We start from the raw sequence: 16,600 nt of genomic DNA, 5'->3' as shown, positions 1-16,600 counted from the left end.
CACTTTCCCGCATGACATCCTTGTCTCTAAATTGGAGAGACATGGATTTGATGGATGACCACCTGGTGGATAAGGTACTGGCTGCATGGCTGCACTCAAAGAGCTGTGGTCAACGGCATGACACCCGAGTGGAGAGCAGCGTCAAGTGGCATTCCTCAGGGGTAGGTATTGGGACCGGTGCTGTTTAATCTTTGTCGGCGACGTGGCAGTGGGATTGAGTGCACCCTCAGCAAGTTTGCAAACGACACCAAGCTGCGTGGTGCTGTTGACATGCTGGAGGGAAGGGATGGCATCCAGAAGGACCTTGACAGGCATGAGAGGTGGGCCTCTGCAAACCTCATGAAGTTCAACAAGGCCAAGTGCAAGGTCCTGCCCATGGGTCGGGGCAATCCCAAGCACAAATAATACAGGCTGGGAGAGGAGTGGATTGAGAGCAGCCCCGAGGAGAAGGACTTGGGGGTGTTGGTTGACGAGAAGCTCAACATGACCCAGCAGTGTGCACTTGCAGCCCACAAAGCCAACCGTACCCTGGGCTGCATCAGAAGAAGCGTGGCCAGCAGGTCAGGGGAGGTGATTCTCCCCCTCTACTCTGCTCTCGTGAGACCCCACCTGGAGTACTGTGGTCAGCTCTGGGGCCCCCATATAAGAAGGAGATGGACCTGTTGGAGCGAGTCCAGAGGAGGGCCACAAAGATGATCAGAGGGCTGGAGCACCTCTCCTGTGAAGACAGGCTGAGAGAGTTGGGGTTGTTCAGCCTGGAGAAGAGAAGGCTCCGGGGAGACCTTATAGCAGCCTTCCAGTATCTGAAGGGGCCCTACAAGAAAGCTGGAGAGGGACTTTTTACAAAGGCATGTGGGGGTAGGACAAGGGGTAATGGCTTCAAACTGAAAGAGGGTAGATTTAGGTTAGATGTAAGGAAAAAGTTCTTCACTGTGAGGGTGGTGAGGCACGGGAACAGGTTGCCCAGAGAGGCTGTGGATGCCCCATCCCTGGCAGTGTTCAAGGCCAGGCTGGATGGGGCTTTGAGCAACCTGGTCTAGTGGAAGGTGTCCCTGCCCATGGCGGGGGGGCTGGAACTAGATGATCTTTAAGGTCCCTTCCAACCCAAACCATTCTATGATTCTATGTTTCCATTTAATTCAATAGAGGGAAATACACGCAAGCAGTGTTGGTCAGGAAGGGATTACTCATCTGCAAAAAGCTACCTACATCATTCAATGTTCTCAGAATCAAGACCTTTTTTACAGTCAGCTCTTCAGAGAAGACACATGTTCCCTATATAAGCATTAAGCACATGTTAGGTGCTTGACTAATACAAAAATAACACTGCAAAAATCAATAATTACTGCATCTTAATTTGAGGAACTAAAACATTTTTTAAAATATGGAAACAGCTTGTCAAAGACAATGCAGAAAAGCACAGATACAGAAATCAGAACATTTAATTATTTCAAATATAGGAAAACACTAACAGATTATTTAATTACTATATGCTCCAAGAATTTGCATTTCATATAGCTGGCTTTATTGTATATCTAATATGATGTTAACATACATTAGATGTTTAACATCTAATATGATGTTAAATATAACAGCGTGAACTTATCTTTTTCTCGTTCACTAGAATAGTTGTTGATTATGCTTCCAAATGCTTTTTTGTCTTATTCATTGATCTGAGTTTTACCAGATCCCAAATTAAAGAAAATCTCTTCAACATAAGTTACAGCCAACTGACTATAGTTCAGGGAAGTCTAAGATAATGAAACCATGCTTGTTTGAATGTAAGCTGTATTTGGCTTTCAAGCACACCCAATGCTCAATAAACAGCAAAATCATCACTGTATTTTTCATTTATAAAGGAAAGGGTTTGTTCTACTTTCAACTGAAGACTTTCCTTTTTTAGGGAAAAGTTCAGGGGGCCAACAAAACACCTCAAGACCCACAAATCACTATGTCATTGTACACTGTCCTTTAAAATGCATTTTTTTTCCAATAGATGCTTCCACAAAGAAGTTTTTAATATAAAATGCAACTGACAATTCAGCTTCATTACAAATCCTCCTCCAAAAGCACTCAATTTGTTTTAGATGCAATAAGCTTGCATGTTAGAAAGTAAGTAGCAGTAAGTACCCTCACTTTGTAAAAGTCTTCAGCGAAGTAGAGATGAAGTTCCAAAATGTTAATTTTAATCCCTGTCTCTCTTTATGTGACAAAAAAAAATGAAGATTAATAACTCTACTGTAAGAGGCTCATTATACATAAATACTTCTATTGTCCGATATAGTATTTAGGATTTTCCGTGTCACTACTACTGTCAGCTCACACAGGTTTGTTGGGCATGCTGAAGAGACTCTAATATAAATTCCTGAAAGAATTAATTTTTTGTAGGACTTTCATTTTTCTTGTCTTTTTAGCATATAACGACTTCCTCATATAGCACATACGTGCACCTGACGTCCACCTTATCTGAGAAAACGCAGTGTCACTCTAGCTTACATGCCAGCCTCATGCCATCCCAGCGTACAGCTCGTGACAGTTCCTAGGGAACTTTCTTATCAATCCAGGCCCTAGAGTTGAGCACTCAGAAGGGCTTAGGTTTGAAAAAGGTCAAAGGCTTCTGTCTTGCTTTTTCTAAGTTATACATAGTAGCTCTCACATCTGGAGAGTGAGATGGAATGGTAACGCTTAATTTTAAAGCTTAGTTTGATTAGCATTTTTTTTAAATTCCTTTTTGAGAAACCCTATCCTACTTTATCCATATTATCTGTTCCATAATCTTTCCCAGGTCTAGGTAGGATGCTGCTCACGTACTTCATAATGAGTCTTCCCACAGCAATCATAAAACAACAGACAACATGACACACATCTACAACAACCCATTACTTTCTGTGCTTCTAAGCACAATTTTTCGCAACCCATCAGCACTCTCCCTTCCCCGTGCATAATTGTGCTTTTCTAAAGGGAAAGCTGGATTTCAGTGGAGCCTTCATTCTCTACCATGTGAAAGACCTTACTGCTATTGTCTCCACAGAAGTCTGTTTTGTTGTAAAGGAGCCATGCTATTAAGGACTCCTCCTTTAGCAGGAATTTCTGCCCAATGATATAGATACGGCAGACGCTGAGCGTGTGCAGCCACATAGGGTCCAACAGCAACAGCTGAATGTGTAAAATAGATATGTCCAAATTAAACAAGGAGGGAATCAAACAGAATCCAGAATAAAGAAAGGTTACTTTTTAATTTCAGCCCAGATGACTGGTAAGCACATAAATAAAGGAAGATTTGCTCATTAAAATATGTGTGCTTCTAGAGTTTTGTTTTTGTTTTTACACACCTGGTCTCAAAAACTTAATTAGGCCAACGTACAGCTGCCACACTTGCTATTTGGGTGATACTCTTAAGTGTTAGCATAACATCAACAATTTTTCAAAGATAAATTCCTAAGGGCTGCTGCTTTCATTCTTCACCAACACTAATCAGTGCCATAAAGAAATCAGAATGCTACTGAAGTCTGTGAGGCTGAATGAATCAAAAGCATACACAAGCAGAATTAGCTCTATATTCTGCGCTCCGAGTACACTGCCAGCCGGGCAGAGTTATGCTAAGTAGATAACTTGGTGAACAGTCCACTTGAAATCAAAATCGGCTAGCACATTTGCTGAACATGAATCAGCATACCAGTAAGGGGAGCAGCATTGTTACTCGTTTTGTTTCTGAACGATCAACACATTTATGTTAATGTGATGTTATTGTCACTATGCGGAAAGCCTCTTTCCCCTGCAATCTCAAAAGGTCTGCTGCATCCAGAATTTGAGTTAAAGCAATGTGGCTTCTGTTTCAGGTTTTCATTGTTCTCAAATTAAATCAGACTTCCAGTTAAAGCAATGCTCTCATTCTGTGCCAATAGCAGTCTCCTCTAAAAATTCCCTCCACTGGAATGACAATTACTATTTGGAGCATTTTTCCCTTTCCCCTATAAAGCAGAGAAGTTTGACATATGTTAGTCACTGGACTTAGCCTTGACAAATGGCCATGGGGGAAGGCACTAACATACTCCCAGCTCAGAAAACAGGGCATAAGCTTGCAGGGACAGACGAGGTATGGGCTGCAGGGTAAGTTACGCTCGTGTTCAGAAGCGAAGGAGTCCTCCTGGAAGCCAATGAAGCCAGCAAGTCTGTGCAAAGGCTCTAGCTTCCTTGCAGTTTTAAGTATTTCCATGAAAAAAAAAAAAAATCAAAATAGATCACAGAAAGCAAATAGCATAAGGTTTTCCTCCATGATTTATATACTTCTCATCAACAAGGTAATTATAAGCAATTCAGCCATCCTCAAATATTTATCAGTCTCATTTTATTAGACTGCTAATCCCAACAAGGATTAGCACCCACTCATTAGGTCAGACCAATTTCTTCTCAATGCCACAGCTCAATCACTTGGACTTTCTACTACAGAAGCATTCACGAGAGCAGATTTTGTATTAGCCACTGATAAAGCACTGCAGGTTTTTATATTCATTATTGATTTTATTCTCCTGTTTTTCTTCAGGCATCTCAGGGAGGGAACAGGAGAACAGCAAAGAGTAGGAAGGGTTGCAGAGAGAGGAAGAATTAACTAGACAGATATGTAACTTCAGGGTTATTAAAATTTATGCCACCGATTTCTGCTCCAGAACGAAACTCCAGATTTTAATTTTCATTTTTAAAAAGATTAAAACAGAAATTTAAAAAGGAGTGAGGAGTACTAACATGTCTACACAGAATGCCAGAATATAATACTTTATCCTGTCTTCTTTTGAAAGAAAACCTGAGAACCAGTTACTAAGTACCCTTCTTATCATACTCTTTCCTATTGTTCCTGGAATAATTTCCTAGTAAGGAAAACAAATGTAAATTTTGTTCCTACAGAATGACACAGATGACCTAGAAACACTTATGAAAGAGAGCAAAATATTCCACATAAATCTTTGCAGGACTGAGTCCTGTAATGCTGTAATTTATTTCTAATTCCCTGAAACAGTATGCAGATGACATACCAGTATTATACACACATCATCCAAAATGACAGCTGATGCTATTATAGAGACATTCGGAATCACAACAGGGTTAGTACTCAGTCCCTTATCATCAGATCTCACAGATTTATGTCCTTCCCTGCTTGCAGATTTAGGAGATGATCCTGAATTACACTTATTCTCCTTGCACCTCAATTTTCATGCAGAAGAAATTCACATGCAAAGGCAATGCTCAGGGAAGTTGGTCTGTAAGTGCCTTCATAAAAATCACTTGCCACATCCATCACAGAGTGCTTTTTAGCACCTCCCAAGTTGAGCCCTGTCCCTAGTCAAAGCTGCAGTTATTCTTCAAAGAAGGGTAATAGATGACATCACCTACAGCTGAGCAAATTGACACTCCCATCTGAAGTCTCTCCTCATTAAAATAACATAAGCAGAACATTATAATTAATAGAATCATTATCATTTAACTACAACCACCTTGACCTGCCCTGTCAGCAGAAAGAGTCTTAAAGGTGGATAAAGTTTGTGCCAACTTGTACCTCCTCCTCCTCCATATCACCAGAAGGAAGGAAAAGGGCCACAATACAAATCGATGTAGTTCCAGCAATTACACAAAGACATTTCTCTCTTCTGCTTGACTCCTGGAAATGAAAACTGACCCATTTATAACATTTGATCAGTTTTCCTGCTACTTTATTAATTTTCACAGCTGTGACAGAACATTTGGTCCTGTGTTGGGCCAAGAAAGATTGAACTGCTTAGCTGCCATCTGTGCCTTTGAAAATGCCATGCAGTGTCTTTATCTCAGATACTTTTGTATGTATGCATATGAGCACATCCTGTTTTGAAATGCAACAATGCTGTTGGTTAATACTAACAGCAAGGGGTTACAATTTTAAAAGAGAATTTGTCTTCGAAAAATTTCTTAATTTTAATATCTTCCCTAATTATTCAGAAATCTAATGGAAGATCCTATCTGAGGAGTGTGCGAGGCTGCATAATGTGCTTTTGCTCAAAAGTTTCATCATATCAAAAGAAAGGGCAAGTATAAAAAAAAAAAGGCAACAAAGCCAAAACCTAAGTTATTGATTAATTGCAGACATTTAAAAGAGTAAAAAGATGTGTGGGTACTATGAATCAATAGATTCAAATCTAAAGCAGGCACACCATAAAGGCTGCATTTTGATTTTGAACACTTTGGGGATATCCCCTATTCAGATGATGAATACTGGTAAAGACGATAGCTCTAAACCACTACAACAATTGCTTTATATGTTCATTCAACATATGTTTAAAAACCTGCATATATGAATTCATTATGATTTTACTAGCTGACACTTGCCCCTTCTTTTAAAAACCCAGATGACAGAGATATTGTGACCTTGAAAAATTATGTGAAATGAAATTCCCTCCACTGAATGAGATCTATCACTTTGGGCTATGTTCTACATTGTGCCCAGTATCTATCCAAGTTAGAGTGATATAAAATGCGTATAACTTATTTTGCATATTACTAGGTTTAATTCATAGTAGTATGACATCATCATTGTTTCATAGTAATGAAAACTCTTAAAAGAAGGAAATCATGTAATACAGTTGTACTATAATTTGCATAAGGAGTGCATGATCACTTACTCTTATCTTCATCTTAAATAATATATAGGTCAAAAATGGTGTTAATATGAGCTGTTAACAACGCACTTTGTACTCAAACAGTCTCACAGGCAAAACCAAACCAAAAAGAGAAAAAGAATACTTTAACCAGCTATGTAACAATTAGACTGAAGTCAGACTTTCCAGAAACACTGAGTTTTGGGCTAAGGCAAAGCACAAAAAGCTTTGGCCTCACCAAAGCCTTTGGCACAAGGTCAACAGCAACTGGAAAAGAAGAGTTTGGCAGAACAATGTCTGCATTTGACGCTGCACGTGCTCGCCTATCTCACCGAGTTGCAGATGCTGAGATGCAAAGGCCAGACCCCAGGAGGGGTATCAAGACATGGAAGCTGCTTCTCTGTTTTTAAACCCTGCTCACAGCTGCCCAGGCTCCTGGCAGACCCCCCAGCCTCTGCTTTCAGGTTCCGTTTTCGGTGACACTAAACTCCAGCAGAGACAGCCCCAGAGCATGTGAAATAGAGGAAAAAAAGGCTCAGGACACATTTCTGCCATTATCACAACATATATGCATTGCCTTGACCTCATTAAAGAGCGTGCCGCACAGCCTAGTCCCCCTTCTGAAGGGCTACGAGGGCAGGGAGCAGCAAACACCCAGGGCGAGCGCTGGGTCCCGCACGAGCTGTTCCCAGCCGTCAGCTCCAGGCAGGAGGATCTGCCCCTCTTTACCCTGAAAATACCACCACGTGCTGCAATTTGGTAACATATAAGGCCAAAGCAAAATTTAATCCGAGTTGATTTTCTCCCAAAGATGGATACAGATTAATCCTCTCTGATGGCAGGAAATAAATTGCTGGTACTCCAGACATATTTTTTTATTCGGAGTCTTGTCATTTAGTGACTGCATCAGAGATGACATGGCTGGGAGAACAGGGAGCTCATTAACATCCATCAGCACGTGGCATACAATATGCTAACTTCAAATTTGTCATTTGTACCCCAACTCAGTCATGCTCCTTTAGTACCAGTCAGCTAATGAAAAGTACAGCAGTTGGGATATTTTGACAGAAAAAGAAACAAAGCAGTGAATTAAATTGGCAGTAGCAGCAATGCAGAGCCACCGAATGAGGAAGACAAGGCATGAGATTGTGCTTCCCCACACAGTAACAATGGTTAGAGGTGAAAATAAGTGGCCCAAATGCCAGCACTGGTTGGAAGCACTCATGACCTCATAAGTCAAACCAGCATGACCTCTGCAAACCAGGAGGTAGGACCTGAAACTGCAGAAACTGCTTCAGTTTGCTCACTGTTGCCTTTTCTCTTCAATGCAACTTAAAGAGAATAATGTCCTCCTGACTTTAAAACATAAAAGTTTCTACTGAAAAAAAGCTTATTCCAGAACTTGGCTGGGTCAGGCAATATATATGACCTACCAACTTGTACAAGAAACTTTCAGACAGCCAAATTCCAGACAGCACCAGGAATATTTTACAGGACAGGGATGTTGGGCTCCTTAGGACTCCACAACCTCACTCAAGACAGACTAGCTATAGCATACAACGGGTCCCAGTGAATCAGAGCTTTTGACATTACTTATTTTGGGTCATTTCTTCCCACTGTATGGGATTCAGCTTGCTCAGCAAACCCAGCACAGCCCCAGTGCTGGCCAGCTGACCTTACACTGTTATTAGAAATGTTTTCAATCTGTATGGAGCAGTTCAAGCACCAAAGACTACAAAGCATGAGTAGACCACGTAACAGGTAACCAGGACCTATACTAAACCGCAGTATGTACCATACTAGAATGTAATACGCAGCCAGGACCTATAACAACATTTTTTTGCTGGTCAAAAGGGAAAAAGTATGATGCTAGCAGATAGCATCTGAGATCTTTAAATTTCATTCTAAGGCATAATCAAACCAGCTCCTCTCCACAGCAAGAGGAAATTAGAAGACAAGCTACAATTTGACAATTTTAGGCCTGTCCACTTCTTATTGTTTCTAATATGATGAAAATAATAGCTTAAACCAAAATTTGCCTCAAGGACTCTGATCTCTTCTTCAAAGAAATCAAACAATGAAGGAAACAGCTATGAAGTCCTATTAAATACATACTGAAAAAGCATTTTAAAATCATCTGTCTGGAGAGTTTCAAGTGACTTCCATACTGTGCATTATGGCATGAAGTAATTTCTCCATGTATTTACTGCCCCTGACACCGAGTCAAATTAAAAAATATAAAAAGTCAGTCTAGAGGGCTTGGGTTTGAACGACACTATGCGTTGCAGTCAGAATGAAGATTTGCTGCTGGGGAAGCGGGAAGAATACTTTTCTGTCTGCATGGTGTAGTGGTTCACAACAATCGCCCTATCCATAGTGACCCACAGATGACTGCACAGCATGCATCAGAACAAACACTAATTCTGACCCTGCTCAGAATAACGAGAGCTGACTGGCCCAGTGCATTGCAATTGACTGGCAGAGTCCCACAACAATTTATGGAGCTTAGAAGTAAATACACAGTGTTGTGGCTTGATATTTAATACAAAAGGAAAAGTGGTGCCTGCATTACAAATACAGACCTCTCCCTCTGCCAACTACTTGATTTGTGAAACTGTAAACGAAGACAGGCACTAATACAGTAAACGCACTACTAGATATGCGTTATTTATGAAAGTAGCAGCATTTAGAGTAGAATTAAGACTTACCTTTACAAATGTGGTTCTAGAGAGCTAAAAAGTGACTCTGACAAGAGCACTTGTAAAATTGTTGCTACTGAAAAATGATTGTTTTATCAGACTGAAAAAGATTAAATGAAGTATTTTCTGAAACTTGCTTTACAATTTTAAACAGTGCAAAATGGATCCTGTATAGCTGCTAATTAGATGTACACTGGGCTGAAACATACATACATTTTGCTATCGTCCCTCTAGCCCCGATGTACATACACAAAATCAACTTATAAATCCACTGCGCAGATTAAATACAACTTGTTAAATAATTCTTCCTGGGTTTATTTGGAAAACTGATTTTCTAGAATTCATACTCGAAACTGATGTATGAGAATAGGAGTCATAATTTTCAGAAGTAAATACTGTGACATTCATGAAGAAAAGACAGGTTGCAAAGACAGTCAAGCTCCCATTCTCCAGTTGACTAAGGTTTACAAAGTTGGTGGAGGCAGAAGGTTTGACAGTTTTCAGGGGAAAATAGTTTTCTTCAAAAAAAAAAAAAAACCCACAAAAAATCCCACCTCAAACCAGCAAACCTTTGGTTACTTGGAGTCCCCCTATCCCATCAAAACACATATTTTCTTACTAGAATATTTGCTATTCAGTTATGCATCTTTCCACTAAAAAAATAATTCAAATAGATAAATCTAACAAGCCAAATAATTAAAGCTTCTACTATTCACTTAAGTACAAAAGATGCCAACTAGAAAGTATGGAACTGAAAACCAATCAATCTCCTAGATCAATGCAAGACTTCAAAATTATAGGCAAGCCATCATTTATCTCAGGTAGAATTTTGCTTGAGTAAATGTGCATTTGTGGCTATAAGCTTTATTCCAACAGGAATGTTTAAGCTTCATTTATGAATTGTTGTTTGTTTCTGAGCAAGGAAAGAAATCTCTAAGAATGGCAAATGGAAATTCCCACACTGCAGATACCAAGTTGTTGGATTATCCTGCCCTTAAACTGACACAGAAGGAAACAGAGCTCTCCAGGTGCCTCCTTATTCTCTGGCACATGTTTCTTTCAGGCTGGGTCAATGCAAGGTAGAGAGCAGCTCACAGTGGCTGTTGCTATTCTTCTCCAGCATAGATGAGCATGAAAAGGACCAGGACTGACTGAAACAGAGTGGAAGGCTTGAAGCATTTTCCCTACTTTTCACAGAAATGAAGAAACTTTTCTGGAAGCCTATCGGCACTGTGCAGAAGAGAATGGATGCACTTTGAATTGAGGTCAAAATTACAACTCCCTTGACTACCTCTGAAGGTGCAAGCTGCCTTTTCACATAACTAAAATGAGAATTTTCTAATCTAACCCCTGCACACATCTGTTGAGTACAACATCTGAGAAAGTAAGTATAGGCTTTCTCATTGCCTGAGGCTGCAGCCTCCCCCAGCAGACCCTGGGCAACATTCCTTGCACCTGGGGAAAAGCAACAAGAACACACATGATGGAAGTCTCCAAGCCATCAAGGTGCAATCTCTAGACCAGCTAGCTACAACAGAGACCACTGCCAGACTCATACACACCACATCTGGTGGTATTGAGGAAAGCTAGACAGGTGTCCCAGGAAAGAAACTGGAAATAATGGACACCCATGTATGCACAAGACCATTTGAATACAGGAAGGTGGATACTGTTCTCTTGTTGGCTTTCTAAAATTATTCAGACAACTTTTCTTTATGACCAGTCTGAAAAAAAGCCCAAGCAAAAACCACAGAGTGTTATTCATTGAGCAGCCTCCATTCCCTAATAATTCTGAAACTACATTCCCAAAAGAAGACAGAAGCTGAACCGTCTCCACCAGTTTGCCTCTCCAAGTTGCTGCTCTTTTCTGCTTGTCTTAATTACCTGCTTCAAGCACAGGGCTTAGGTTAGGTGAACCTGTGATGTCACCAGGAATCAGGTGACAGCTGATGTAATTAGGTGAACCCAATCAACACATGAGGAACAGGGATCTGGGTCACAGTCTTGGCAGATTAATGAATATGCATCCCCACAAGGTCATCTGCCAGAAACTGAAACTCAGCAGCTTGTTGCAATTTTACTGCTGCCCTGCTTTGCTCTGGAGCAGGGAAGCGAAAACATACAATGCTAAGAGTGTAACTGGATGACTCAATTTGCTGATACATTTGAATATTTATGCTGTTTAATGGACTACTTGGAAAATTAAACTGATGTTCAAGTCCCATTTTGTAGATTAAGACAGAAACCTAATGTAGCTCTAAAGATTTTCTTAGGACATGGCACAATGCCTTTAAAACATAGTATTCTTCTAAGCAAGTATCTGTCGTGATGATTTCTTATGCCACCAGTGGGATAACATGCCAATTCAGTTCATATGTTTACATTTTAGAAATAAAATAGCAAATTGTTTGCATTTATACTTAAGCTTTTGCTGCTATCAGCTCTTTACCTCCTTCATTTTCTCAGGTTAGAAAAGCAAATGGCCTGACTAGGAATGTAATAATTTTTCAACTTTATCTAGATTGTACTAGATTGAAAAGTCTCAAAACTGCATTGCTCTACCCAAGGAGTACTGTGTGTCCTGGGAAAGGATATCCTGAAAACTACTGGGGAGTCAAGGCTGCCGTCACTGCTGGGGGCACAAGACACGAAGAGAAGGAGAGGCTGAATCAGAGGTGCAGGAGGAAAAGACCCAAACATAACAACCTGAAGAGCATCCACAGAAGGGAGACAAAAGCTAAGTGTTTTCAGGCCCCACTTCAGAACCAGATTGGCAGGAAAGGCACAGAGATGGTGGCCCAGCTAAGCAGATGGTGTTCTCCCAGTGCAGCCTGCGCGGAGAGTCTTCCATCTGCTAGCACGTTCAAAACAGACTAAGATAGGAATTACAGGACTTTTATTATAAATAACATTTTTAATACTCTCTGAAAAATATTTATTTGATTCCATGTTAACATTGATGAACTCTGGCTACATAGCCCCAGAAATGCTCAGGAGGGGCTGAAGGGATTAGCAGGAGCAGCAGGTTGCTGCTTCTGGTGTGCAAAGTAACAGCTATCACACAAGCTGCAGAAGGAATTTCCACTGTTAACAAGACAAAGATCATGCTGTTGCTGCTGGTTTTTTAAAGAAATGCTAGGTACCTAGACACATATACACATATTTACCAGATACCTAGCTAATATGCATTTTTAAATACTTTTTTTTTAATAAGTGAGGTTTCTACAGTTAGAATCATATCGCAAGTGGCTCGTTCTTTACACAGTATCTCCTGATCATTGCTTCCTCAGAAGCAAAATGACTAATGAAGTTTTACACAGGTATGTAGCCACAGACATAGCTAGCAGTCTGTGACATAGGTTCAGCATGGGATGTCTATAGTGCTTTTTTTTCCCAAATGCAATTATTCTTCCATGCTTATGCTAACAAAATTGTTTAAAAAACAAAAATTCAAGCCCCAATAAACAGTACTATTTACTTCAGTACATTTTCTGCAACGTTGTTATGATGCATGGTGACATGGTAGGATCATGCGATCTAAGGAGGGCTGGATCATCACCTCTTGGGAGAGCAGCTCAAAGTTTTAGGGGAAACACAGCTGAGCAGCCGCTGGGCAACTCCCGAGAAGAGCATGTGCCACCCTCCGCCAAGTCCTTGAAAAAGCATCCCAACTAAAGCAGGAGCTGCTGCAGCTGTGCGTTAAATTCTCAGGGAGATGCTATAAACTTACTGATTTCTGACCATCCTCCGACTGCTGTTACCTGCCAAAACTGCCACCGCACTCCCGGCAGCACCGCTGTCCTCTCCCCAGCCTTGTTGCTGCCCAGAAGCCCCAGGGAACAGCACAGGGCAGCAAGTCCCTGCGCAAACCTTCCCTCCCGGCCAGGGCAGCGCTCGCCCCCTATTCCAACAGCAAAGGGTGGCACGCAGCATCAAAGGAGATGAAAGCATTTTTATTTTACTAATCTACTTATTGGTAGAGAACTAAGAAACACCTACAAGAGGAATTAATTAAAATGTACAAAAGCGAGGAGAAACTGGTTGGGATAGTAATAAGGGAATGTTAGGGAGGGTCACGTGTATCAGAACTAGAGGCAATATGATAAAATTAAGAGGGAATATTTAGGCTGCGTATCAGAACAAACTTTTCAACAATAAGACTTTGGCAAAATCTTTTAAAATTATGTTAATAACATGGGTTTGGAATATTTTACATCAAATTATAGCTGCTTGGATCATTAAAATGTTTAGAAAATCCTGCTTTGACAAAGATACAAATTATATAAATAAGAGGCATTTTTAATTTCCAGTTGCTATATGTTTGTCCTTCTGAGTGGGGCAGCACTTAATGTTGCTGGAAAGCCATTAAGGAACAGTAGACATTTCCTAAACCACCTGCTTTACACTAACACTGTTTCCAAAATACTACCTTAAGGGACTCTAAATTTGCATCTCAGTGTCAATGCAATATTCATGGAGTGCAGTATTTATGGCTCTTCCTGTAGTTAATTCCGTCATTCCACTATCTCCAGTATTCAGGAATGGGGAAACTTAAATCAGAATAAAAAAAGATGTTGGGGAAGTCATCGATATTTATACAAATGGTTTGTAAGTGGAAGACTTTTTGTAAAACCTAGAAATAAGAGTACTTAACCTCATGAATACATTAAGTTACAGCTTGAAACAAGTAACTTCAATTTTTCCCTTGCACTATCTTAGAGTCTGCAATACGTAACATGTGGAAGCAGATGAAAACACCTGCTATGTGGGGAAAAATAAAATAAATAAAAAAATACTCAATGGTGAGAAAAAGCAACCTGAGGAAGAGCACTGAAACAGCACCAGTCTTCACTGATGTCTAGATATCTGCTCAAACAAGAACAGCAGAGAACTGTTTTAATAATAACCCTGGAGACAGTTCAGAATTTCACTTAAGCATGGACTATCTACATAATTTTCAGGCCTAGATAGCGTCACCCTAAATAGAAAGATGCATAGCATCTTTAACCATGCCCAGTTCTACTGAAACATGGATTATTCACTGCACACAAAGGAGAAATGGGAGGGCCAAGGGACAGAATCAGGTCTACAGTAACCTACGGCTTGTGAAGTCCCTTTTTACATATCCTCAGACATGCTGCTTTTTCCCCTCACAAACAGATGGAAATTATCTCCCATGGGGAAAAAATGTGAGTGCAGAGACCCAAAATAGTTTTGCACTTAACTGGTCTTGTTAGTACCAAATGGCGGTATCTCAGCTATGGATTTATAACTACAATGCAGGGAAATAAATCCTTCACTCCCAGAGAAAAGGAAAAGAACCAGCCCAAATCACTTTTACAGAACAGACAGTAATTGCCATAAATTGTCAGCATTCACAAAGTGGTATCATACAGATTTGTACACTTGCTTCCATTTTAAGAAATCAGAAATAATTTGGTACCTCAGACTGTAACTGTCAGTGGTGCCGAAGTATCGAAGCTGACAAATGACTATAACTATTTGTCTCCCTGTGAAGGCTGAGGAGCTCAGCTTACACTTGATCCAGTATATACACTACTTAATCTTCAAATTCTCTACAGGCCAACTACATGGTATCACAGGTAAATGAAAGGGAAGAAAAGCAGTGGAAGTGACTGGGAACTATGAAAAACGTTCTGGTAAGCAACAGGCATGCACAGTTACACAGGATAAAGTTTCTGTGAGCTATTGTCAAACACCGAAACACAGTACAAAGCTCACTCAAGTCATGGCGTTGTTCTCTCGCTATATGGCCAGTTCAGAGGGGAAGTTGCTTTCTGATGGAAATTCTGCTAACAGATGGTTTGTTTCAAGAGCCTAGTAATAAAATTGTATGGATGTCCTAACACTCACAAAACTTTAAATTAATTAGGTTGGGCGATTTCTTCTGCATAGAAAATTACCAAGAACTGTAACTTAAGTAGGACTAAGGCACTTCTATTTCAAATAAGTTTATAGACAATGTATGAATTCCCCTGAACTTTAACCACAGATGTTTGATTGTTTTTGCATAATAAATTAATAGTTAAAAGATTAAGTTAAGCCTAAATAAAAGGAAAGTGGCTTAAAACTGGGCAAAATCTTCCCAGCTGCTTTATTTTTTTGCTTTGCCTCAGGGGACACATCTGAAAGAGTGCACCAGCCAGGACAGATGGCAGCCAACACATTCCTTGAGTCATACATCTTTGCTTATACTAGGTCATGATGAGTGCCTCAAGGCGGTGACTGTGAATTACCAGCAAGTCATATAAAATGTGCCCAGAAGGTACCATCCAACGTTCATTTCATATAAATTAACCTGCCAAAAGGAATGTGAATGATTGCCTTACTCTTTTGTTCTATATAGTCAACAGTTCCTACGGGGAACCATACAAATCTCACCAAACTTACTTGGAGGCAGACTGAGTGGTCCCAGTACTACATTTGGCAAAAAGCAATGGTTAAGGGTCAGCATCGATACACTCAGGGCTTCTAGAGAACAGCCTGAAGAATACTGGCACGAGGTGCTAAGGCTTGGAGGTCATATTAACAGTGACTTGTTCAAGGCAGCTGATCGATGGAGAAGTACGTAGGTTATCACAAGGCACAAAGGAATCTCATTTAGTCTCCTCCTCTGTCAGGCACTGGTTGCTCCCCATGCACCTTCTATGCTTGTTGCTCTAAATCATGAAATCTGCCTCTACAGACCACAAGGACTCAGATGTCAGCATTTCCTTCTCAGTATCACATTTTGTAGCAATTATGGCCTTGTTACTACCACTGCATACTGTTGCAAATATTTTGATACAGAAATTAAAATCTAATTATATAAAAGGGTTTGGTTTGATTAAGAAGTAGAAAATTGTGAAGCATAGGTATGGGAGTGTTAAGTTTGAAATGTAGTCATAGGAACTTAGGAACTTTAGAAAATGTACTATGTGTAACCATAAGAATTCAAGTATTGTCTAAAATCAGTTAACCACAGAAACTTTGACAAAGATTTGTTGATTTGTAGTGTTTTGTTTTAGGAAACTAAGGAAACTGTTATGGACACCAGTTTGCTGCTTGGAAACCCCTTACCCTTCCCACCTCGATCTAATTATCGAGGATTCCAATCAGTAGAGTTAAGTGAGATTAACCAATGATTGTTTTAACATAAGAATATTAATAAGATGGTGTGACTGAAGGACCAATTATTAGAAAGGTTAAATTTAAGAATAGACATAGTATGCATTTTTATGTAAACTAATATAGATGATGGTAAGAATCGTACTAAGC

At 40.1% G+C, this 16,600-nt stretch overlaps 1 protein-coding gene across 1 annotated transcript in view; it reads right to left on the bottom strand.

Annotated features, from left to right (window-relative positions):
• Positions 1-16,600, bottom strand: part of RPS6KA2 (ribosomal protein S6 kinase, 90kDa, polypeptide 2) — a 305,814-nt gene that overhangs the window by 192,519 nt on the left and 96,695 nt on the right. The window contains exon 3 of the mRNA XM_010579888.1: positions 5,133-5,143. Coding sequence (XP_010578190.1) covers positions 5,133-5,143 — 11 coding nt within the window. The remainder of the gene's footprint in view (positions 1-5,132; positions 5,144-16,600) is intronic.

This window comes from Haliaeetus leucocephalus, unplaced genomic scaffold (genome assembly GCF_000737465.1).
Source record: "Haliaeetus leucocephalus isolate CR32 unplaced genomic scaffold, Haliaeetus_leucocephalus-4.0 Scaffold687, whole genome shotgun sequence".
Taxonomy (NCBI): Eukaryota; Metazoa; Chordata; class Aves; order Accipitriformes; family Accipitridae; genus Haliaeetus; species Haliaeetus leucocephalus.
Note: the sequence above shows the minus strand (reverse complement) of the source record. Positions and strands in the feature narration are given on the sequence as shown.